At 39.8% G+C, this 26,550-nt stretch overlaps 1 protein-coding gene across 2 annotated transcripts in view; it reads left to right on the forward strand.

Moving 5' to 3' along the window:
• ADK (adenosine kinase) overlaps nt 1-24,855 on the forward strand; it is a 291,102-nt gene extending 266,247 nt beyond the window's left edge. For both annotated transcript variants that reach the window (XM_074154565.1, XM_074154566.1), the window contains exons 10-11: nt 6,274-6,360; nt 23,712-24,855. In XM_074154565.1, the coding sequence (XP_074010666.1) occupies nt 6,274-6,360; nt 23,712-23,836 (212 nt within the window). In that variant the 3' untranslated portion in view covers nt 23,837-24,855. The remainder of the gene's footprint in view (nt 1-6,273; nt 6,361-23,711) is intronic.
• Nucleotides 24,856-26,550: the final 1,695 nt, after the last annotated feature.

Consider the following 26,550-nt stretch of genomic DNA (forward strand, 5'->3'; position numbering starts at 1 on the left):
CTGCAAAAGTTCTGAGCTTTTCTTAATTTTGGTGCCTATGGCTTCACACCTTTTGCCTTTCCCGAGTCCTCAACCCCTTTCCTGGTAGGAAGAGAGATCACAGGAGGAGGATTTAGCTCTGAACACTACCTTATGTCTTCAGCAGCCACGCCGAGTTAGAGCAGTGCATTTTCTGGCAGTTCAGTGGGCGCAGTTTCAGCTCCCTCTGAAATCTGTGCCTAACGGGCAAATGGCAATACTCTTGTGTGCTCGGAAAGGCTTTTTCAACAGAGTTCATTGCCATTCTAAACCTTAAACATTGTGACACATGCCAGAAAAATTCAGTGGCTTGCTCTTTAGGGCAGTTTTTTCATATATATATATGCATATATTATTTTTTTAAAAAAAAAATTTTATATTAGCACCAAACTGAAGCAAAACTAGTATTTTCTGTTGACCTCTTGCTTCCCCGTCTTTTGCACACAGTCATAGTGTTTTGGTTACTTGCGCAAACAAGAATTATTTAATATGAGAAATAAAGTAGAGCTTCAACTCATGGTACTGGCAGTGAGGATATTGCTGATATTGAAAATACTGACGTTAAAGTGGCTCCCACACCTTCTATAAAGTAAACAAAATAAATTTGGGCCTATAGAAGCTATTAATGAATCATTAGTTGATGCTGTTACATTTTTTACAACTGTCGTAAGTAGATACAGAGTTCTCAGTCTGATCTTACGCTGGTATAAATCAAGAGTTGTTTCGAAGGAATGATGTTGAATTATCAGGAGAGCAGCCAGAATCAGTATAGGTTCAGAGGATGTACGCTGGATGCAAAAATAGTGTTTAATTTAACATCATTGCTAATAGCTGATGTGTATGAGTGTATGAAGTCCTTTGGAGGAACCTTCTTTCCCCTATTAACTCTAACGCTATGAATCACACTTTAGTTAGATGCTATGAATATGACTTCTGAATAAAAATACTCTTGACTAGATAATGGGACAGTGTGTGTGTCTGGGGAGAGCTATAAAGGGAAGGCGAGTCTCACTGAACATCTTTGGATTAACTTTACCTCCTAGGAGAGAGGGAAAACGGGGTCTGCACACTGTCATTTCCCTTACAGATATCTATAGAACCCTGAGTAGAGCCACAAAAGATTCAAAGTCTTTGGCATCATATTCTTTCTCTTTTTCTACTGAAAATTAACTAGCTGCCTCTGAGGGACAGTTCTTTGCATCCTGGCCAACACAGCTATAAGGACTTAGTTTTGCTTAGCAAGCTGCGAGGAGAATTTTAGCCTAATTGCACTATTTGGGTCTTTTATTATGGAAATAAATTAGTATTTGAATTAATTAATTAATTATATCATAGCAAAGACATAATTTATTATAAATGACAACTACTCCACAACTTGTTTGGAGTAGCATTGTTTATTACAGCAATAAAGGCTTAACCTCTTCTTCATTATTAGTTATGAAATTTTCTTGGTTACATATTTAATTTATTAGTATACAGCATCGTTTGTTGTGTACTATTAAAATATTTGATTAGAAAGATCCCAAAGCACATGGCTGACATGCATCTTGCTTGTTACACACTATTTAACTCCATTGGCTGGCACGAATAAATTCCCTGTTTGTCTGACAAGCCCTACGTAGCTACAGAACTAGATGGAGGAGAAGAGGAGAAGGTGGCATGCGAAACAAGGCACACACAACACGCACACAGAAAGTGCCGGGGGGCCTGGGGTGTTCATCCAGTACAGCTATCTGAAAGTCCCAGCCTGAAATTGCAGGATCTCCTTCTGTTTGCTTTGAAATGACAGGTTGAATCAGCGCTGCCAGGTTTGAAATCCGTCATCGCTGGAAGTCTTAGGGATTTCTCACCGGGCTCCAGCGCCCAGTGCCCTGCCCCGCGTTGCCCTCTACCTTGGGACAGTGCTGGGCCGATACGGCGAGAGAATTGTGGCATCTATTTGATTTAACGTTGTCGATGGTATCTTTGTGTGAAGTACAGCAACAACAGCATTTTTTTACTGTAGAGAAAACAGGACAAAGTGTAGTTACACTAATAATTTTTAAAGATGTATTAGTGTGCTGGAAAAGGTGCAGAGACTTGGAGCCTATAGGCTTCTGGGTTCTACCTTCTGGAGCGAGGTGAGAGCTCAGAATCGCCCTGACTGACATGGGCTGGTTCCAAATACTTTTCTCATTACCTCTTACCTTATAGCTGCCCAGAGACGTTTATAGGTTTTGAGTTCAGGTTTCTATGTCCTGTTAAGTTCTTCCTGTCTCTTTTTTTTTTTTTTTCTCCTTTCTTTTTATCTGTTTTTGGCCCCCGATCTGAAGAAAATTAGAGAGGATGGAGGTGGGGAGGAGATGGGACAGAATTCTGTTTCACAGTTGTTCCTTTTTTTTCCAAGCTAAAGCTCACGAAAGAAACATGAATGTGTCTCCATCTTGTAAGCATCTGTACTACCACTACCAGCCCACGGATCAAAAGCTTATTTGAGGAAATTGCTAGACTTTTTTGTATATATTTTAGGGCTCCCTTCTTCCTTTTATTTTATTTTAATACAAAATTAAGGACACTCCAACATGTTGCCCATAAGAGTTCTGTTACAGGTAATTAAATGTAAGTTTACACATTTAATCTACTTTTAAGAGCAAGAGAGACTGGTAAATGACCCAGTTAAGGAAAGTACTCAGCCTAATTGGATGTAATGATTGCTTGCTGGTGTTTATTACTGTACTAAGAGTAGACGTGTAGTCTGTGATTCTAATTTGGTTTAAAGACAGACCTGTAGTATTCGCAGCTACCATCAGAGTTCGATTGTTTCAGTTAACATCACGAAATAGGCTTGTGTTCATTTGGGAGCTTAAATGTATTAGAATGGAAGGAGCACTGTTTTTTCAATTAATATTGCTCTCCAATTATTATCTCTCCAGACTGTTTTATCTGCAAAAATATCTTAAGCTAGATATGCTAGTGCATATTTTTGCCTGTGGAAAATAAAGATAGATTTCACATCTTTATGTACATAATGCAACAAATTAACAATAACTAAATTTACCAATAAGCTGATTCATTCTGATTTATCTGTGAATATTGTCTTCAGCCTGTGAAATCACCGCGTTAATGTTTGATTTTTATTATTTCTATATCATTTTAAAACAGTTGAGTTCCTCACTAATGTAAAATCATTGAGAGGGCTGAATCCTCAAATTTTACATTTCAGTGATGCTTTTTACTAAAACTTCCCTAATTGTAGACACTTTGTTGCAATTTGCGCACACAATTCTGGGCTTCTAGGAAATAATATCCAAGTGGAATGTGTTGTATTCCAGGGCTTTTACCATAGAATATATTTGTTGCTTAAAAATAGAACACTGGATTTTATGCCCAGAGGAGCAGCGCTTGGACTTCAAAACACTTATGTAATTATTCTTTATTTCATAAGCTCTCAGAATGATAAATGAAATCAGAACTGACTTTGAAAAGCAAGGCCACCGATGACCAGTGCACTTAGCCAAGGTGTCTCTGTGTTTGCTGTGATGGATTTGGGAGTTTTATAACATAATAGATCACACACCAAAATGAAGTTAAAGCAACATTAAAGTCACAAAAGCAAGGATATCCAGAATGGAGACTTCTGCTTCATCTTAATTCACAATAGTGCCTGGTTGTTACAAAACACAGATCAGTGAGAGATGTTAGCTGTTTTTATGCTGTTGCACAGACATAGCAAGGTAAATTAATGGCAGCTTTAATTCTAACTGACTTCATTTATTGTGAAGGAAAAAAAACCAAACGCCTCAGTATTATTTTGTTGTACCTTTCAATGAGTATTATTGTTAGCTATAGTTTAGCAGGCTCTACTATGCTAGTAGAAGTTCTCCTAAGGTTAAAAAAAGATAATTTGCCTATTGGGTTTGTGCAGGTGGTAATATCTTTATAATGTAGTATGTGCTGCAAAGCCGTGCTAGCTGCTTCTGAAACTTCAGTACTTCAAAATATGAGATTATTGCTCCTCTTGAAAACACATAAAGTTATAGAGGCAGAATGTATGGCCCACGTAGGGGTGGAAAACTGTGATCAGAACCAAAAAAGAGTGTTCTCGTACCAGCTGAATTCCTTTATGTCTTCGGGGTTTTAGACTATTTCAGTTACTTACAATTACATCTACTGCAGAAAGAATAGAATAAGAGCTCCTAGTGCAATGCTTACCTGCAAGTACTAGAGGGAGCTGGGGGAAGGAATCAGGACACAGGAGGAAAAGAAAGGAGAAAGATGATGGTGAGAACTTTCATTGGTGTTAGTTTGCTTGAACAGAGTCTTGTTTGATGCCAAGCCCCGTTTACAGCATTCGAAATACAATGTCTGTGCCCAAACACACACATTTGTGTGCACGTGCCAGTGCCTGCTGTGTCTTTAACGTGGAACATCTGTGTGTGCCCATGCACACTTGGGAAGGAAGCCGGTTAGTTCATTACAATGTGTCTTCAACAGCGTTGTCACTTTGATCGTTGTTCTAGTATTACCTAGAGCAAATCATATATACCTTCCAATGAAATAGATGAATACACTCTGCTCGTCTGGCAGAGGTTAATCTAAGACCTCTCTTTCTTGATTTCAAATGAATCCTGTTAAAATTACTAAAAAACATTGCTCTTGAAGACTATCTTAAGAGCGCAACACAGCATTGAAGCACTTTCCTAAATAGCTTTCTTAATAGGACAGGGAGTCAGATCCACTGAGAACTGACTGAAACCTGTTCTTTAATTGGAATATTCATCTTATGTTTTTCATTACCCTTTTTCCTTTGCCTCTCATGGCTGGTTGTTGCTAATGCTCCCCTCCCCTCCTGGTGGGCCAGCCAACAGTTCCCTCTGGAGGCAGCATCATTATATCTGCCTGGTTCACTTAGTAGCAGATGGTGAAGAGCAGTAGAGCTGATACACTGCATTTCACAGAAACCAGGATCCTTCTGGTACCTCTGCAGCACACACAGACTTGCCTGATTTGAGGCTGTGAATTCTTTATATGCCTCCCAAACTAGGTTTCCTTGTTTGCCACTGTCTACGTCAGTGGAAGAAGGATTTTTATGATCTGCTCTGTCGCTGGACAGTGAAGAAACTACTCATCTCCAGCTTTCAGCTACTGGAGGATCTATTCCCCTTTTTTATTTCTATTTTTACCAAAAATTAAAGGAAAACAGCTCTGATGGTTTTCATTTTCACTGGTTGACAGGCTTTTCTTCCCCCTCCCTTTTTTTTAATTCCTGCTGTCTGCCAAAGGACAATCTGTTTGCTCTGAGACAGTTTAATGCATACTGACTACCAGAGGCAGAACTTCCATTGGCTCTGTTACAGGGGTAATTTACACTTTAACAAGGTATTGTGACAAGGTGGTAATTATATTTTTATCACGTCATTATGACATTACCACCTGGAAAGCCATAGCTGATTAATTAGTGGCATATATTAAATTTATAACCCTAGAACTCTAAAGTTATCATACCTAAGTGGTGTAATTATGTTGAACTGTGGTGTGGCAGTGAGTTGGAGGTGAAGATGCTGAGTATCCACCTATTGCAATAGGTTTAACGGGTGCCAGTAGAGGGCAGGGAGCTGCAGAGAGGAAATGTGTTTTTTTATAAAAAGAAATACTAAGGAAGAGGGTGAAGTCATTGAAATCTTGAAAGCAAATCTTGTCAGATGGCAAGTTGCAAGGCTTCTTACATATGTGTGTTTTTTAAAAAGATGTAATTTGAGAGCACTTTGATTTACACTAGTTCCTGCTTTTTATTTCACAGCTTTATTTTAGTTAGTTCATGTGCATTTGGCTTTTTACAATGCAGCAATTGCTGTTCAACTTTTGGAAGCTTGGACTGGCCATTCTGGAGGCTACCTCACCTCTCTGCAACTAATAGGAAGCACTGGTTTTGGCAGGATGGATTTTTCTTAGTCTTGTCCATATGCCCAGGTGTTTTATGTTGTTCCTCCTGATTAACCTTTTTTCTCTTGCCCTTAATATTAGGAGGTAAAGAAAAGAAATTAAGCTGGAAGTAATTCATGAAAATGTCCACAACAAATAGCTTGATCAAATGTGTTCCTGTATCCCTATGCAGTAAATACAGATAGAATTATAAACCAAAATCTATTTTTATCCAAATAATTGTGCTAAAGGTCAGAGCTCCAGTTTTGAATTATTTTGATTTTCATTGGGTTTTGTGCATTTCAAAGTCATATTTGCAAGTAACTCACGTTTTATTCTCCCTTTCCACTATAGAAAATGAAGTGACTACTTTCCCTGTGTTGGTGAGTGATCAGAGTGAAATTGTGGATACCAATGGAGCTGGAGATGCATTTGTTGGAGGTATTTCTTACTTCTTTCTCTTGTTTGGAGATTATCCTATTATTCTCCCTGTATAAAATCTACCATCCTTTCATTCAACTGTCCTTCAGAATGAGCTCATTCTTTTAGAGCTTTTATCTGCATCCGGAAGTTACATGATTTAATTAAGTTCTGATTTTCAAAGGGAAAGTGTGTTCTATTACTTTAAAAATAATATGCTATTATGCTGTACTCTGGTCTTTTTCATGAGATTAATTGTATCTGTCAGACTGTTGCATAAACAAGCTGCATCAAGTACTATATAGTGTACAGAAATCCCTCCTGGCTTAAATGTTAACACATTGTTGTTCTTTAAAACAGGTTGTAGTGAATATTAAACAGTATGTTAATAAGTGAGCATAATGTCTTCTGATCATGTCAATTTTGGTAGAACATCTGCTTCCAATACAATTATTTGGACATCAGAAAAGAACACAAAGGGTTAATTTGTTAAAACAAACCCAGAAAATATCTGGCATTGCTTAATATCCATTTGCAAACTTACTATTTTTTTTGGCACAAGCTCTAAGGAAAAAAGAGGATGTTTTGTCTATGCCTGTTTTAAAAAATGATTCAATATAAGCCAAAACCCAATCTAATCCAAAAGTTCTGTCATTCATTGTAACCTTCGTACATGTAGTTCTGTGATGCACTAGTGCATCCTGAAGGCTCTGATATCCAGTACGTGGTAGCTGTAAGGAGCTCCATTAGTCACTAATTTACTAGAAACATTACCAAAGAGACTTTATAAATAGAATTGCAGGGCTCAGTCTTGTAGCTGTGAAGGGGATAACAAGCAGCTTTGTTACCAAATTAAAGCTACAGAATTGTGTCCTGCTTCAAGAAAGAGAAAATATTCGACATAAGCTTCATCTTAAGCATGTGAGTAATGCCGTCCTTACTTAATACATCACTTAAACCAATGATAAATTTTCAGTACGTGCTTAAATCTTAAATAGGAATGTTATTACTCGTTGCTTTGGTGCTTTCGTGAATGAAAAGGACAGAAACAGAGGGAAACACAGTAGATCATGTTATTCATACACCTTTTAGTGCACGCTTGTCACTCTCTATGGCTCCTAAATCGCAAACAAGACTAAATTTGAACCAATAAGTAACAGGGACTATAACGTAAATAAGATCTTCGTCAAGTGCTTGTCCTTGTATACCTGTGCTCTGTGTATCAGCTGTGCCATAAGCTGCTGTTCTTGTTGTGAAAAAAGAGAGAAAAGATCTTGCCAATTTTGTTTTCAGATCCTGAAAATAAAGTAATACTGCGCAGGGCCCAGGTGAGCAATGCAGTAGACACCAACCAAGCTTTGCCTCAGCAAGAAGCAGCTTTTCATGTGTCTGTCATGTTTATCTCAGGTTGTATTTACTGTCATTTCTTCAGATTTTAGGCATTTTGAAATCAGGATTTTTAGCTTTTTTTAATGATCCTTCTTGTGTTCTTCCATAGTTTAGCTGCAGGAAGACTATTGCAACCACATAATCGGGCTTTAAGAACTGCCTGGTCTCTCATAACCCTTCCTCTTTAAATTATATCCTTTTCCCTGGCATCACCATAGCTCCTGGGTTTCTGTAGAAGGGCCAAAACGTTGACTTTAGTAATTATTCAGAACATCCAGAATGGAAAGGCTGATAGGAGCCACATCAGACTCTATTCCAAACCTTCTACCAGCAGTGGAAGGAGTTCAGGCATATCCTGTCAGGCTGGTCTTGGATCAGTTGTGAGATTCCTTTCTCCAAGGGGAAACATGACATGGAAAATGCTAAACTCTGTTGGGAAGGAAGGAAAGAAAATAGATCTTCTAAAAGATCAACTCCCCTTTTTCATCCTAAGCGTGTTGAGGTAATGTGTCTGGATACAACAAGCTTCAATGTATTTGGGGTAAACTTAACAAAGGTCTTGTGTCAGTGTTCGTGGATGTACTTTATTTTCCTCAGTTCTCCCACAAATAGCACTGAGGCCTCAGATGCTTTTTGTATGGAGCACAGGGGCAATGCAGTCCAGCGGTGGCATGGCATTGTCCAGGTCATCCTCGGTACCTGGGAACGAAAGGACCACATCTATTTGTCCCCCTGTGCTGGAAGCTGGCTCAGCAGTGGCCATCTGTCTGAAATCTCACCGCGGGTACACACTTACCTGAGGGTCAGCATCTGAGATTAGGTTCTCGTGGAGCCGTGTTTCTCTCTGCTGTGACCCACAAAGCAACAGGAGCTTTAGCATATCCGTGGTTCTTTCATTAGCTTCTGAGATACTTAGTTCTCTGTCACTCCATAAATAATAAATTGGTCATTTTTTCTCCTCAGAGAACAGATTTTCCCGAGTTTAGTCCAGATGGGAGATTTGGGAGTCATAACAGTCTAGATACACAGCTGATTCTAGTCTTAGATACTGTGGTCGTCTTCTTTATGGAGTCATTTCATTTTCCTTCCCATATGTAGGAAATAGGATACTGGACTGGATAGCCTTTGATTTGGTCTGTGTTTCATTTGGGGGAAGTGTCTGTATTTTATCTATATCACACTTTTCATGTGTTTTCAAAGTACATGTTTGCAACAGGAAAAGTTCTTTATTGTCTCCTTACCAGAAAGCCCAACGCAGTAATGTTGGTAATACTACTCGACATATGTATCTCCTGTTGATTCTAGCACGGGGTCAGATGCAGCGTTGTTGTCCTGACAGAGTTTTTATCGTGGGAAGGTTATATTCTCTTCAGTTTTTTTCTAGCTGCTTTCTTCGATTGAGGTTTTTGTCAAGTTGTTACTACCTAGACAACAGTACATATAATATTTTGATTTTAGTGTAGTAAAATGTTTCAAAATTCATCCCTTTACTCAAAAAATGCACTCAGTGTTATAATATTCTCTCCTGGAAACATAGTTCCTTTATTCAAACAGCAGAGAACAAGAGTCCCATGGCAAAGCTTCCCATGCTTCTCTGGGACTGGCATATTAACATGACTGAACAGTGGTTTTGTTGGAGCAAATGTCTTGGCTGAGAAGGGAATGTGGGATATAATGAGACCTAACCCCATCAAGCAGGATTTATTTTGCATTAGGAGGTCAGGTTTGTTAGACTCTACTATATTTTGAAAGGTCTTTCATGGAGGCGCTCTCTTCCAGAGGTATAACTCACAGATTGTAAGGAAATTCCTTCTGGATAATTATGCCAACTTGGCAAATCTCTCCTCGTGTGTTTCTCCATGTGAAAGTAGAAAATAAGAAATCTGTCTGGGTTTTTTTTCTAGAACCTATCTAACTACTGAAGGTCTTGAAACCTTAAAGTGATGAAAAAGTTTCAAGACACAAAGTTTCTGGGCACTTCTAAGTCTGTGAGTTGATTCATGAGCTCAGCATTTCTGAACACGAAGCCGCCAGCCTCCGAGGAGAACTAGCTCACTCCAGCAGCTAGCAACAAGAAATAAACTGCATTCTTCAGTTGAAATGTGTTTTTATTAAGTTGGCACCAGGAATATCTCTGAATTTCTTGCCTCTTACTGCAGGCATCAAGTCATCTGCCACTCAGGCTGGTGCAATGCATGAATGAGAAACCGAGTTTTAAAATCGCTGCAAGTATTTTTATGCTAAAAACACTTTATCAGAGCTCTCCCTGTATTGCTTTCCAGCAACACCGCCAACCTTCCAGAAGTTTAAGCAATAATTGTTTACTTTGTGGCATCTCAGCACCTCTTGTGGATTTTAGGGATACCACAGATTTTTGGTTATAAATCCCTGAAATACCCATAAACCGAAGTTGCAGTTCCACCTCCAAGTTCTGATGACATGGACAAATCACTTGAGCTTTGCTGACATCACTTAATGTCACCAGAGTCCTCTTAATGGAATTACAGCCTTTGTTTGTAGAGTTTGGGGAACACTGTATTACTCGTTAAATTAACATTTAGTTAGTTATTTATTACTAGTCAACCCCAGCTTGAACCTTTGCAATAATCATAATCAAAGAATATTTAATGGCAATAAACAGATCGAAATATCGACAGTTTTGCCATTTTATGCTTTCCTTTATGCCGTCCCGCTGCCTTTAGCCAGCGTAGGTCTGGCTCTGCTTTCTGTTTGGACTCCCCTTTGCCACCGTAACTAATGAAAACAATAAGCATCTTTTCTGATAGTTACTGCCATTGTTCCCTGCCAAATCTCTCCCCTAGAATCTGTCTACTCAGCGGAACTGGGTAGAGACTTCATAATGAATGAATAGGAGAGGGTGTAAAATCAATGTTTCTTCAGGTTCTGTCAATATAAATATATTGACTTAGTAATCTACTCTGATTTAGTCATATACTGCATGAAAAGTACTAGAGTATGAAATGCAACCACAAGTCATTTTAAAGTCGCGTGATGAAGCAGTGACAGAATGATCGCAGCAAGTGTCTGTTACTTATCACCGTGCTATAAAGATGTTATACCATTCTCAAGGAAAAGAAATCCTAAGATAGAAGGAGCTCTTCATTAAGCGTCGTACGGTGCCGAATACGAGCTGGTAGCAATTTGCCTCCGTCAGTATTAAAGCTGAGGTCAACGGCTCAAACCACCCGTCAATTTAAAAATCCCATTGGCAGCTTTCATGTACCGCAGAATCTCATAAAGCTGCTGCTTACAGTTTGAAAGCGACATTCAGATTTTTTTTGGTGCACATGCCTACAGAATAAACAGTTCTCTCTCTCATGAAAACTTAGCGTGAATCTTACGAGATGGCCAACTACTGTCTCGGCTATCAGAGAACTGCTGTGATAGAAGACAGGGACAGCAGCAAAAGAGGAATTGTCATCTTTTATACGTGTCCTTGCCTGAGTGTGCCTCATGGCATCCTTATCTTTTCTTTAGAGACCACAGGGCTCAGTGGAGATACTTCCCTCCTTTTGTTTCTGCTGCCAAACTGGCTCAATAAAGCCATTCCCTCATCTTTAATATTGAGGTTAATTCTAAACATTATTTTTCCATCTTAATCTAAATGCCTTTACAAATTAGATAAAGACCTCGGACTCCTAAGGGTTTGCCTTAAGGTCATCGCATTGTTCAAATTTTAGCCTGTTTTCATGAGGTAAATGCAAATTACTTTCTGTAGAGTGACATCCAGCTTTCATTTCAGAGCTAAGTAATATTTAGTATATGCTTCCACATTACTGAAATGTTAAAATATTACCCTTAATGTGAAACATTTTTTGAATGTATTATACCTATATGTATATTTGTAAAAACACAGCACAAGAAATATAAATATGGGTTTGCAAAGAACCCATAGTGCACAGAATAATTGTTCATCATTACTACTCTATTATTACAAGTTTGATTCAGAAACGTTTTTTAAAAAATAGCCGGGTTCTGTTTTGCAAAAACACTAGAATAGCTTTGGAATACCTCGACTGAAGCAGGTGGATTTAAACAAGTATATTATTGATAAAAATGGAAACAGAATGGAATCCAGTATAATAATTCTTCTGCTGTTGTCCTGCAGAATCTGTCATTTATGGAAGGAATCTAAGAACCTTTAAAATAAAAAATCATCAGATCTGACTTGGCCCTGCTTTAAGCCAAGGGCTGGAGCAAGTGACCTCCAGAGGTCCCTTCCAACCTAAATTGTGCTATGGTCCTATGAGTGCTAATCCTATAGGAATTACCTTCCCAGGTGCCGTTTCCTGCTCCTCTGAAAATCCAGCCTCAGTCATCCTCAGGGGGCAGCGTTGGTGGCTGAAGAGCAGAAGCTGACTGAACTGAAAAACGAAACTTCTGCAATGGGAATTCCATCTTCTCACAATAAATCTGATACAGGGCAAAGATGGACTGTATTCATGACTTTGTCTAATAAGTCCCTTATGTATTTCATGTGAAGGAATTGTGTGGATGGAGGCACGTGCACGTGTGAAAATGAAGTAAGTTCTTAGGGCTGGTTGCTGTATGGCTACACCCGGAGTGCTGAACGTGCCAAAAAGGTCTGATAATGCCTTCAGCAGAGACAGGTGATTTGAATGGTTTGTCAGAATACTAAATTGTGAGTGGGCCAGTGACTACATTAAAAATAAAGTTCCATAATAGATTTATAGGGCTTTTTAAGGTTATTGAAGAATCTGTTTTCACTAAAAACATTGTAGAGAAATGAAATATTCCTCTTATTTGTTGTATTTTCATCTCTGTATGAATCTCTGTTGTAAGAGCTGCCCTCCCTCCAGTACTCACCACCCCTAAACGTTCTAGATTTGTTGAAAGAGGAGTTCAAGGAACTAGAAACAGTTCTTTACTGAACAGCAGGAGTGCGATATCAGAAGCTACTTAATCCACTTACAGCGGTCTTTAATTTGTATAAGATTTTTATACTTGTTTAAGATACCTTGGGAAGTTGTCATCATTTTTTAATCACATTTGATAGAGAGTGGATAAAATATCACTGCTGTGAAGCACTGCATTCTGATAACACCAGAGCTCTGAGATGCAATTTTAATTGCCAGCTGGGACTGAGAGGTATTTTTTTTTTGTGATATCAATTAAATATGTATGTGCACGTAACTCGTTATGGCTGATTTTTGCTACAAAATTTATCTTCACGAGCAGAGAGACAAGGGGATACTACTTTGAATTGTTCTGTCTTTTCTTTGAAGTAAAGATAAACGTTATAACAGAAATCAGCACTCTCTCAGTCTTCATTTATACAACATGGGTGGCTAATTGCCTCTGAGCAATCCCGTTGTTACTGAGATCATTGCTGATGAGATAGGAAGCTTTGAAATAAAAATACCTTCTTCATGTCATCAGCATTTTGACTGACAGCCTGTTTTGCCCATCTTTAATACTCCTGTTTTATAAACAGCGTACGGGAGTATAATAGCTGAGCTGCAGACAGGGCATCAGTCTCTGCTTGCCAGGGGATAACGTGTCAACACGCTCATGACTTACCGCCCCTGTGTTCTGATGGCATTCTTAACCCTCTCAGATAAACATCCCATCTAAACCCCGGCTATTAGATGGCCACGTTATCTCTGTAACTGACCTTCTACAAACTAGAAAATTACCAGATTATACGTTCCTGGTTGATTTTTCTCAGTCTCAGCTAGAGGCCCATCGTTATTCTGATCGATAGCGTAGCCAGTCACTGGTAATTTCAACATTAGTGCTGGCACCATTTAGAAATTTGCCGCAGTTTGATAAAAATAGATATCACTCAGGAAAAACATGGAATATTCCCGTTTTCTTTTTCATTCCCTACTTCACTTTTTACCAATTTCCACTCAAAATTTCTTTGGAAATAATACACTCTTCTGCGCTGGCATTATACTTAAAACTGGCAGCAAGTGTCGTTCAAGTATAATCTAATTGTCATCCAATCTGGTTTAATTGTTTTGTTTTAATTGCTACCCTTCTCTTGGTTTCTAACTGTTCTTAATTTTATTACATATGTATTTTTTATCAAAATTAGTAACTTAAGTACGTTAATTCACTTTTTCACCTCTACAATTTAAAGGCAATCCAGAAAAATATGTAGTAGAATTACTGTGAGGCAAAACATTATTATACTTGCTGTCATCTTTTAAATAACATGTAGAAGTGAGAGATCCATTTAAAAGGATCAGTGTATGGAATTAAAAACCCTCAGAAGTTTCTAATTAGACGGAAGCGGGACCTGATCCTTCCAGCCACTGTGTCTCTCTTCTGTCAGTGACACCGTCAGTGTTAGGGGAACCTCAGTACACAGCAAGAAGATTATATTTTGCAAAATTGGGTTTTAAAAGGCCTAATTTACCTCACCATAAATTCAGTGACATTCTGGACAGGCTTTGTGAGAAATAAACGTTGAATAGGTTGCGTACATTTTAAAAAAACAAACCTACCGTGTTAAAAATAGATTTTCAAAACCAATTATAAAGTTCCAATTTTTGCTGTAATAGCTATGGGACAATTACAGATTGACTTAACGCCTCAAAGCAAATCATCACCGTTTAAAATACTTTGTCATGCCTACTATCCTCATAACATTTCATTTTATGTTAATGTGTCATGTGTTAGAAAATCATGTAATGATAAAGAAAGTGTTCGTGTGGAAGGTTAGAAATTACTTTAATGAGTTATTATTACCTTGCTCGCAGACTGTTGGTAATATTTTTGTGTTATTTTAATGTATTCTGAGTAGAGACAGAGGCAGTAGTCAGATTGGATCATCAAGAACATTCCCCTGGGAATCAGGGCAGGATGTAGTCCCCTAAGAAACGATGTGTCAGATTAAGCTGATGCTATATTCGCAGGAGATACAACAGCACACAACGAAATATAAAAATACACTGAAATATGTCATCTATTCCACGCCTGTTATGACTTGGTGTGGTGCTGTGGCGATGGACGGGATGACCACAGAGGTACTTCTCAGGCGGAGGTATTAGCCAGCAGGACCCTCACTCACTGGCTGCTGCCTCTACTATATGATACGGTGGTAACGTCTCCCATAATTAGTTCACTTCTCCCACACTGAAATGGGCTCATACTTGAGGTGAGGAGATGGCAAGGCTGCAATAAAAAAAAAAAAAAGAAATAAAAACCATGGTCCCAGTTAAAAGAGTTAAAAGCAGTGGTAGTGGCAGTGCTGGTTGGTTGATCTCTGACTCTACTTAAAGGGGCGTTACTGTTATTGGTAATCAGTAAATGATTAGTATCAATCCAGGACTGTAAGAGATACTTAAACAGGCAAAAGACATTAAACGCCACTGTATTAGAATAGGAGCATCGTGAACATAATGCTAGGTTGGGCATTTCAGCCCACAAAAGTCAAGAAGGTGGTGGGATGTCTAACTGCCGTATTCCCACTGCGCTGGGTCTTGCTTTCTGATTCCCTTTGCCTACCGCTGGCTTGAGGGTGTGGGAGTGTACCTGCAAATAAACCCATACTGCTAACACGACTTCACATCTCCTGCCTTTGGTGCAGGTGAATCGCAACTCTGAAGCCTCACGGAGCCTTTTTTGTAGTTGAATATATGACAGAAGCATTATGCTTCCAAACAACGTTAAAAACTGAATAGAGGATAGTACGTAGTATTCCATTTTGTTCTGCTTAGAACTTTGTTATTTCTACATTAAATTAGTGGAAGTCTCTTCCTCTTATCCCAAGCAGTAGGTGTAGTAATCTGCACCATTTAATGTCAATACAACAGATCTGTTTTGAGGCTCAGAAGATTTCCTCAGGTACTAATAAAAGCAAGCATATTTAATTCTGCGGTCTCAAAAATGGCTAAGGAGAATTGTAGCTTTTGAACAACACTTCTAGGAAACTTTCTCGGAAATGTTTTTAGGAAAAACAAAGAGAAACATCAGCCTGGAAAGCAGTTTTTTCAGATGGTTAGCAACAATGCTTCCAATGAAAATACCTGTATTTGCTTTGGCATATAGAGTGCCTTGAATATTCTTTGTAAGCTTGGAGGGGTTTTTTTTTATCAAATGTTTCCCCCTGGTCCTGGCTGTTGGAGACAAGCCCAAAGCCACCAGATTCTGATCCAAAAGGGAATTTCCCAAAGTTCATCATGTGGATTTAAAAATGAAAAGTGAAAAATAGGACCGAACCATCAGAAGTTATAACCTTGTTATCGGCTTCCTCCATCGCATCTTTCTTGGAGCATATTGTAGACTGAAGTGATTCTTTTCTTGGACAGTAAGATGCGCTGGGGGTTTGATAGAGGTGCTATGCAACAGGTTAAGAGTCTGTTGGTTAATGTGGAGGGTGTCACAGCATAAAAGACTTAAGGCTCTCCTCCAGCTTTGAGCTGTTCCCCTCAAAGGATGGACAGTAGTCATACAAGGCATAGGCCAGTGATAGGCAAACTCCTGTCAGTCTCAGCAGGCTTCAAATCAGGATCTAAGTTCTCCGTCCATTACACAGCCTTCAGGACCAAACCGCTATAGAGTTACAACCACCATTCCTACTTGCACAAAGACATCAAAGAAACAAGACTGCTAATTTTCCTTAGAGAGTCTCTGATGGGCACAAGCATCTCTACAGGCCTTGGGAGGTGTGATGGCACCTTACTCTGCGAGCTGCAGTGAGCTGGCCCAGTATGTCCAAACAGTGGTGCAATAAAATTATTCAGCCTTGAGTAACTGATTCCTAATGGAATAACAGGGATGTAGTGGAGTTTTATTTCGGCTTTTTTATTGTTATGTTTTTGCAGGAATCTTTCATTAACTTTTTCCACATGTGATGGTTGAAAGCCTTAGGGTCTGAACTCTCTTTTGCTTTGTGTATTCAACACCTCCTCTCCACCCTGGGGAACGGCTGCTAAACTGAAAACACTCCTTGCACTTATTCATAGTTGTCTAGTAAATGCAAAGTTGTATTATTTGCGTTGTGTCCATAAATGACTGTATAACCTCAGACTAAGGAAGACGTGCACCCATCTGAGTGATCCTTACAGAAATTCAATACATTCAAAATGTAAATATAAAGAATACAAGGGGGATAGGGACAGCAATACCCATACTAGCTGCTTTTCTTGGAAACGTGCTTGGTTTAGTGTTCATGCTGGTGATTGGAAAATAAGAAGTTTGTGTAAGGGGGTCGTACAGGCAGCAAAATGCATTTAGCACATGACCGTTTTATAAATAAAGTAAATATAGACTTCCGAAACATTTTATTCGTGATCTCATGGTTTTGTCATTCTCTGGAAGTAAAAATATTGACATTTACCAGGCTGTTTGTTCCAGCTTTCTGATCTCCTGCAGTTTATTTTTATAACAACCTTATCGATGAGCCTCTTACTCAGCTCTCTAGGTTTAACTGAGTTGAGTCGATTTGTTACCACAGCTTCAAGTAGCTGTTACAGAACAAGCGAGACATCCTAATAAAGCTGTAAACGTGTTTACTCAAACATGGTATTGATTTTACTTGGAGAGGGAGAAGCTAGTGCTTAGCATGGTGTCAGGGAGGATGAATTTAACTGCAGTTTTTCATTGTCATCTGTCATGGTTGTGAAACACTAAGTGAAGCCACAAGAGGATAATTAGAATTGCCAGAAATTTAGCCCCTAAAATCAGTTAACCACTTGGGATTTTTGTAGTTTAATTAGTTTTTATTAAAACTTTCCTCCAGTGGTATAGACAGGAAGGCTTTTCTAATGTTCTTTTCAGTGAGGGTGAGATTTCAAGGTTGCCACTTGTTAGATATACATCTTAAATGACTGTTTTTCTGAAAGGGTTGGTAACCTTTTTTCTCTCACTTGTAATTAGCCTGGCACTACAGTTCTGCAGAAGCACAAAGCCATCTCATTTTAAAGGAGAGGGAAAGACTCTTGTTTACTGTGTGCACTTGTTTGTACATGTATACATTTGTAGTTAATAACATATATGTGCATGTGTGGAATAATTCTTACACTGTGTTTTGAGAGAGAAAAAGCTACGGTGTGTGAAGGCAGAAATAAGTAGAGTGTATTTGAAGATGTGTACATTTAATTTGTCTTATATACTGTAAGTCTAATGTGTCAGACCACAGTGCCAAAATACATGAAAACAGAAGCCAAATCCCACCCTTAATCAAAAACGTTTCCATTTAGAATAGCCAACATTCGGTTTGATAGCAGTGGGCAGGGCCTCTGGCTTACCACAGTTCTTGGCTGTAATATCCACCATCTGCCACAAAATTAAAAAAGGAGAAACCTCAGCATGTTGACGTACGGTCGTTCAGCGACTGTATTGCAGAATCATCCCATGCCAATGTCTTTTACAAAATCTAGGTTGGCTGGTTGGCTCTTGGCACCAGCGCTGCGAACCACCTGATTCCAACTGACCAGGCTCGTGCTACCACGGCATTAACCCGCTCCAACAGCGCTAAAAGACAGCAACCAAAAAAAGCCTCAGTCATATCAGCTACGAGGCTTTAAACCGCCAGGGTAATGCTTCTTGAAAACTGCATCTTCCCACACTGCTGGCCTGGAAAGCTGGTGGGAGCACATAAAAATAGATGAGCCTTCGAGCAACTGTGATCAATGCTGTATACAAACGGGAGTGTAAAAAGGTGCTTGCGACCGTCCCCCTTAGTGCAATAGCACCATTTTTAAAAAGACAGTTCATAAATTAAGCTGCAGAGACTTTAAATACACAAAAAAAAAAAAAAAAAGAAAGGAGGCAGCTCATGATGCTTTCTGTGCCTGGGACAATGTTGTTGTGAGTGGCCTGGCAGCGTGGCTCGTGTTAGATGCTTCAGGGTTCAGCTGGAAGAGCAGGATTGTCTGGGAACATCACATAGCAAAAAGATTTTGGGGGGCTCTGACTCAGAGTCAGCTTGTAATTGTTTATAATTAATGCATTTGATAATTGCTTTTTTTTGCTTTTCTCTCTTGCATTTAAAAAAATACATTAATTTTGCTTGGGCATTTTACAAAGGTTGGAAGTGTGAGAGAGACTGCAGAAAGACGAGTAGTGGGGGAGCTGGGTGTCGGAGTCTATAAACGGATTTCCAGCCAGCATTAGTAATTAACAGTCATTAAAATTAATTGTCAAGTGTACAATTTGAAATGAAACATTTGGCTTCAATATGAGCTGTTTTTAAGTGTTGTTAAACCATTACTGGAGCAGACCAGAACTGTTTTAAAATCTCCGCTATCGGACTCCCACATTCCTGTCCAACTGCACTAGCACTAGGCGCTCATTCAGAATTACCACCGATAATCTGAAAACAAAACTTTCAAAGAAACCACTGATTTCAGTGAAACTGCCTCTGAAATGTCTGTTTTGCTGGCCGCAAGAAAATGAACTTGGTTCTCCTTTAATGGTTTTTAAGTGCTACTCAGCTCTTAGCGGTAACAAAGTAAAGACAACACCTTTTGTGTCGGTGGGTGGACTGTCTTGCTGTGTCCTTTCAGACTTGTATTGACATCCCCAAAGAGATTTGAGCTGGTTTCAGTGAGGGCCTTGGCTTGGGTTTGGATTTTGAGGCTCAAGCACCACTTCTGGCACCTGGCTTACAGAACTTTTCACTTGGTGGTGAGCACGAAAAGGAAGAAAGCAACTTGGCTTTTCCATCCCTCATTCTGTTTGCAGACCTAACGACTATAAACACGGTCTTTGAGCATATGTAGTAAGGAAGCTGGAGATAATAAAGATTAACTCTCAATTATGTCAGGCACACTTTTCAGAGCAAAGTGATTTCAGAGATGCTGTTCTCTACTGAGCAGGAAAGGAATAATTATGGGCCAAAAATAGCTATTGATGTGTTATAATCACTTCTATCATCTGGGAATGCAAATACATTTTGTACCACTCTGAGGTTTAAAGCAGCTTTTCAAGCAAAGTTGTCTTTGCTTTCTAGGAAGATGCTGAAAAGTGGAATGAATTGGACACAGTTCCAGTTCTTATTGTGGTACAAAGTGGTTTCTTGGCTGTCCACACCCGTGAGGGAAAAAGGCATCCCAGGCTACTCTGAAAGCTTACCGAGATGGCTAGCTACAGCAGGGTGGCCTGCTAGACATCCTGCCAACTTTGGATGTCGGGGCAGGAGGCAGAAAAGCGGGAAAGCCTTGAGTTTGGTTCTTGCCTTTGTGTTCTAGCGTGAAGAGAGTGGTACACCTTGCATTGACACCGTCTACAGCTTCCGCAGTGTAGGAATGCTAGTGCAGAATAGCTGCAATTAGATGATAGACAATATTGCCTGAAGTTGTGTCGGTAAAATATTTGAAGTGAGGTTGTCTTGCGTAGCCAAAATACACTACTGCTTTCTGCACTCCACTCCAATGATAGTCAGGAAGTAGTTCAGGCCATGGCAGAAGTTAAAATAGTTGCTGAGCTACTTTAGTATGTGCTGGGATGATTTAGTTCTGTGATCCCAGGCCTGTGATACAGGATGAGAGTTCAATCCTGCCCGTCCCGTCTGTGAAATGGTAGGAGGGGTGTGAAGTAGGTCTGAAGCCACGTTCACTTATCTTCTTGCATTGCCAGACATGGCACCTTAAAGAGATTACAGCCTTCAAGTGCTTATCATCTTCCCTCCGCCGCCTTGTCGCTGGTAGAGCTGTTTGAGTACTCACTAACCCCCTTCAGTTTAAATCAGCTGGGTTAGCAAAGATCTACTCTTCAACAGCTTACTGTTTAAACTAATCGGGCTCGTTTTGACCGAGTACCAGGTTATGCGAGCAGCAAAGAAGGATGGTGAAAAACAGATGGGGCAGCAACTTCTTCATCTGGAACACAAAGATCTGAATCCATGCCTTGAGAGTGTGACTCATGGGTTTGCATCACACTACCTTATACACTGGAGGAGGCAAACTCTGAATTATATTCTGATCATGTTGCTTTTTACTGCATTAACTAAAAAGAACATTCTGCAGCTAAGGCAGCCAACCTGATAGAGCTCTTTGTTTCTCTGCTCAAACAACAGCGCTTTCTGGTGTTCCCTCGGGGTCTGCTTTGCCAACTGCCTACTCTTAGTGTGTGATGTAGTTCTGTGTTTATGATATGTGTGTTTGTATTGTCATTCGATGTGATATTGTGTCAGATACTGCTATTTCTATTTCATCTATGAAACACATACCTTTTAAGAGAAACTCAACAGACAAGAGAATGGTTTGAGGGCAAACTCCCCACTGCAGTTTCTACATATCTCATATATGACAGCTGTACTTAATGTCATCTCTCCACCACTCTGAAATCACAGAGATCTCTCATTTCTATCCTCAATTAGAACAGGATGTTTCTTTACCTGATTCGGCTTTCACTTAGATCAGAATAAATAAGTAGCTTCACTGAAGACAAAAGATACATACTAGCTTGAAACTACAGTGAGGCTGGGAGGCAATGACAGTCTCAGTCCGGTTGGTGTTAAAAAATAATTCATGTTTTATGGTCCTCCGCTCCTTGGATTTTCTCATCTTCATATATGTTTGATGCCGGGGTCATAAACATAGAGGACAGTTGTTCTTTCTCGTGTAAACCCCTCTCTGAATTCATGCTCTGCACAAAACTCAGCCTCCTGTTTGCCTTTGGAGGCCTGCCCAGTGCATCTTCGGTACTTACTGAGTCAGAAATGGACTGTCTTAACAGCCTCATTTTACATTCGGTTACAACACGCTCTCAAGTTTTAACCACCCAGAAGCACACTGGCAAGCTCCTGCCTCCCAGGCAGTTTAAATTTAATGATTGACGTTCTCCGCATATCCAAGAAAGCTTCTCCTAAGAATGCATGTTAATTTAATGGAGAGCAGACCATTTTCATCTTGTTATTCAGAAACGGTCTGATTTCTGCCAGGCATGCTGTTTGAATTTCTCCAGTGTTACCCAACTATTTCAGCTGGACCATCCTGCCACAGTTGTGTTGTCTGTCATCCCCAAACTGCCATCAGTGATAGCACTCACAGCAACATCTCTTCCTGGTTTGGATTCTCATCTTCGTTTACTGGAAAGTCCTGTCTCCTCCACTGGTGCTTATGGGCTTAACTGTTGTTGGTGAAGCAGTCATTTTTTCCCAGCTAGTGCCAGTCAGTATCTGTGAAATTCCAGCTAATAGGTAGTTCTCTAGAAAAGTATTGATGTCAGAAATGTGCAAGTTTTGTCCTACTTGTCAACTAAAACACCTGCTTTCTATGGCCTCCCTGTTCCAATGAAAAGTATTTGGTTTATAGATTTAGTAGTTTCAAACTCTTCTCCCATTTGGTGCAGTTTAGAGAAAACCATACATCAACTAGGCTTCTTCTCACTCTCAGTCATGACCGAGAGGCCAAGATTTCCTTGGTAATTCACGGAAACAGCATCTTTTGCTCACCAGTATTATCCTTCATTAATCTAACCTTATTTTTTCATTTTTTACATGATTTTTAACCTTCAAGGAGCAGACATTATTGCATAGGATAAAATATTTTTATCATCTTCTAAAAATATGCTCTAGTGTGCCAGGAAAGGAAATATTTAGAAAAGGAGCACAGGTTAAATGAGAACATCACAATCTAATATAGAGTCTTTGTTCCAGCAGTTACCAAGCCGAACAGGGAAAATGCATCTGAAAGCAAGCTAGCAAAACTTACCATCCTTGAATCAAAATTTGTAATATGTCAGAAATTGGTACCGATCAGCTCCACAGTACTTACGAGAGACATGGTTTCAAGACTAGATTTGTACTGTCAAGGCCCAAGGCCTGTCAGATTGTGACACAAGGAGCTTGAAATGGTGGATGAAAGCTTTAGAAGGAACATGTTTCAACTTGCTCGAATTTTGATTTTCCTGGGTCAGCCTCACTTTCCTTCCATGATTGGATGAGGAAGAGAGATACATCTGAAACATATTAAAACCAGGATAAAAGTGAATAAAATATTACCTCTAGAATGACAGAGTAAAGTTTTAAATTATGAGATACCAAGTTTACTTTTCACATCTTGAAAACCTCTTCCAAATTTGAAATACGTATTTCACCTCTGCCATAAGTTCTGTCCCGCTTTCAATCACAATAGTTTCAACCAAGAAAAAGTGTTTCAGAAGTGACGGACAGAAAGTAAAATTTCCGGTGCCACTTGTACTTAACTTTTCCAAGTACCTGTAAATAATCTCCTTTTTAGGACTCTCTGCTTACATTCATTTAAAGAGGTGCTCTGGTTTTCAAAACACTTGGCTCCAGGTGGTTTCTGGTTTTCTAAGCCACGCACGTGAGGGCTTTGTTAGCTACAGCAGTTGACCAAGGGCCCCGATTCTGAGAGGGTCTTGGCTCTCCATAGGGGTTGCTGTTTACGTAGCTAGGGGAACATGCTCAGAGGTGCCCACTGTTTCTGAAGTTTTAGGTTAAATTTCCCACAATCAGGGGCAACAGATGTCATATAACTTTCCTCATCAGATAGTTTCTCGCCTTCTTTCCATTGTGAGCACCTGTAACTGTAAATATGGACAACATTTGTTTGCTATGTGCCCTTCTCTTTTTTTGAGGAGAACTTGCAGAGTGACAGTTGTGTGGGGCTGCGGCTGTAGCCGGTATAGACAGAAGGAGCTCTCTTCAGCAGGGAAAACTGCTTCTTTGTTCTCAAAATGGTATTTGAGGAATCAGGGGCTCTCTCTGGAAAAAGAAGAGAGGAAGAATTCTCGTAAAATAATTTTGACGGCACTAATAAAGATCAGTCTTGATAATCTTTGACTTACTTGAAGCTACCAAATGGAGAGTTCAGGTAGAAAGAAGAGCAGCAGCACTCCAACTCGGCACCTCACTCAAGGGCAATACTAAATTTATAGTAGCCCAAACCACGACACCAGGCTACCTGTGTACATACAGTTAGGCCAGTATTGCAGTGCTCTGCCCTGTGACAAACTGATCCACCCAAACCCCAAATCTAACCATTTTCTTCCTTCTCTTTCTCTCCCGCTTTGTTCCATAGGCTTTCTCTCACAGCTCGTCTATGACCAGCCAGTGACCGAGTGCATCCGGGCTGGACATTACGCTGCCAGCGTAATTATCAAGCGTTCAGGTTGCACCTTCCCAGAGAAGCCCGACTTCCACTGATACCGGTGAATTGGAGGGATCAAGAGTAACTCCCACGTTGCTGTGGGATTGCTGCCTACGTTTTTCCTCCTTCCCTTTCCTCACCTTTCCAATTACCTGCATCAACGCTTCTGTACTTCTGTTCATTGTATTCTAAACAAAATATATATTTCTATGGTGTTTTCCTTTTCATACCGCTACGATGTCTCAGTAGTCTTAACTTTGGAAACAGTGCTAAGTGAAGCTTATTCTCTCATCCATCAGGAAAATTTGTTCTATTTACACAGTTTATAAGGAAGCCCCATGTAAATGACACTGCTAACTAACACCATTAAAATACTTCTGTTGAATTATCTAGTTTGTATCCAGCTGTGGCCAAATCCTTCTCAACTTGCGTGAAATCAACAGACCTGACTTTATTTGTCACTTAAACATTATAAACCAGGAGTTGTTCTTTCTATATAGTGGAGTCACACTAGCGTAAAGAGTGGTGTAAACGTCCCAAGAATTTCCTTACCTATTTGAGTGTACAAGATCTGGCCACCAGACCCAGCCCAGCTTCCAGAGAAGTGAGTAGCTACTTCGTGGGTAATTGAAGGACCTGATCCAAAGCTGATGAGGCCAGTGGTTTTGGGTCTGGCACTGCCTGAGAGCAGGGTCAGGCCGCAGTCACATTCATCTGTCAGGTGAGCTCACAGATAGGTACTTCCAGCGATTTCAGGGCAGATGCATGACTTGCTGATGAACATAAACATACAGATAGATCCTCTCTCCTACATGTGAGCTTTCTAAAGGCTGTATTTAATTAAGGTACACATAGTGAAAATGAGGTACAGAAATATTTATGCAGGATATATTGACAGGATATGCCAAACGGAATCTCTGAAACGCACATTTTTAAACTTTTAATTTACTTTGGATAATTAAGCAATATGGTGGATTTTGTTTGTATTTACAGTATTCAAAGAGGTGATCTGACACTGCATTCATTACTTTGCTATGTAATTTGATACTGATAAATAAAAAATTGTCATACAGTTACTTCTGCTTTTGTATTGGTATGTGTCTGGCTTTCCCCCACGTATTGTACTGAAATGGGAACAGGAAACGGGTGTTTAACCCACAGTTTATGTTAGAACTCAACATTTTATATGAGACTTTCAGTGTTCAGGTAGGTGTTCAAGGGTGATCTCAGCAGTAAGGAAGGGAAGGAACATCAGTTTGGTGTTTGTACTGCAGGAGAGATGAAAAATGAATGGCTACGGTTCATCAAAGAACGCTAAGTCAGTGAGGGCTTTGCGCTTTACTGCAAAGCATGGAACAAGGGGCGCACAGAGGTTGAGTGGTGTTATTACAGTTAGTGCATTCCAAAGAGCATGGGGAGAAATCAAGGTTATGATCCTGATTCCCTCGTTTGGCCCAGTATCCAGTCTCATACACTGGAGAACAGCCTCTGTCATCTTAGAGGTCACCTGGTGGGATCCCTGCAAGTACATCCAGGAGCTTCAAACCAGCCACTCCTGAAAATCCTGATGGCGCCATGGAACTCCGTTGTCGCAAGCACAGATCACTGCATCGTAAGTACGGTCTGTTCTTTAAGGACTCAGGCTTTTTCTATCTGAAAAAGGTTGCATGTACCAGCCTTGTCTGTCTGTGGACCTACTCATGAACAGCTTTGTGCCAATAAGACTTGTCTGGCTTATTCACAGCACTACTCTTGGAAGGAGTTTTGGACTTTACATTTCTGATGTTCTAGCATAGGAGGAATGAATATATCAGAGTGAAAATGGAACTGCAAACAAAACTGAAAGAGGCTACAGTGTGCATGGTCTTCAGGCTTTATGGGTTGAGCAGAAGAATGTTATTTTTAACATCTCATGGTTAATTTTTAGTTCTTTAACTTGATGTATCCATGCGATATATTTTAATCAAGAAAAGCTGACAGGCCGAGGAAGGATGTGTTGGAGTCCCTGCTTTTAATGTATGGTCACATATGCCACATCACGCTTACTGCATGAATTTGGCTGTCGGTAAGGAAAACCCAATGGTCTAGTCATGAAATTTGCTGTTCCCTTTGCTCTGCATCCATGACATTCTCCATTCCTTTTGAAACAGCTTTGTCAATGTCCTGGCCAGATAATTATGGCCCATTTAAATCAGAATATAAATATGTAAACTTTCTTTACGGTACCAATGAAACTACCAGAGTTATGGTCAAGACTGACTAACTACTGTAAAGAAAGGGAAGATATATAAAGGAAGGTATTCGTAACATAGGGGGGGTCTTTCTGTTCTTTCTTTTCTTTTCTTTTTTTTCTTTCTTTCTTTCAGCTATACCTTGTTTTCAATTCAGGATGCAAGAGAGTCAAGTCAGAGGTTCTGTTCTGAGCTTTTCCACTGACATGCTTGGTGAGCGTGGGCTCCTGACATTTGGCTCTGGGGGTCAGCTACAAAGCATAATTTGAAGCCAGTGGGAGCAGCTGAGGAATAAACTACTACCCAATTCATGGAAGGGCATCAGAGTCTGACCCACTCTATTTAGCCATTCATTATTTCTCCAATATCTGTCAATGGATATTCTTGGATGATACATGGATACTTAGAAACGTATTGCCAAATCAAGCTAAGTAATTTGACTTTGTGCTGTCAAATTGCCTGACGATTTCACTCTGGATTCTTTTCAGGATCTGTATTTGTTTCCTGCTTCTCTCTGGTGAAAGGGGTTTTTTAATCTA

The sequence above is a fragment of the Numenius arquata genome, chromosome 10 (assembly GCF_964106895.1).
Source record: "Numenius arquata chromosome 10, bNumArq3.hap1.1, whole genome shotgun sequence".
Taxonomy (NCBI): Eukaryota; Metazoa; Chordata; class Aves; order Charadriiformes; family Scolopacidae; genus Numenius; species Numenius arquata.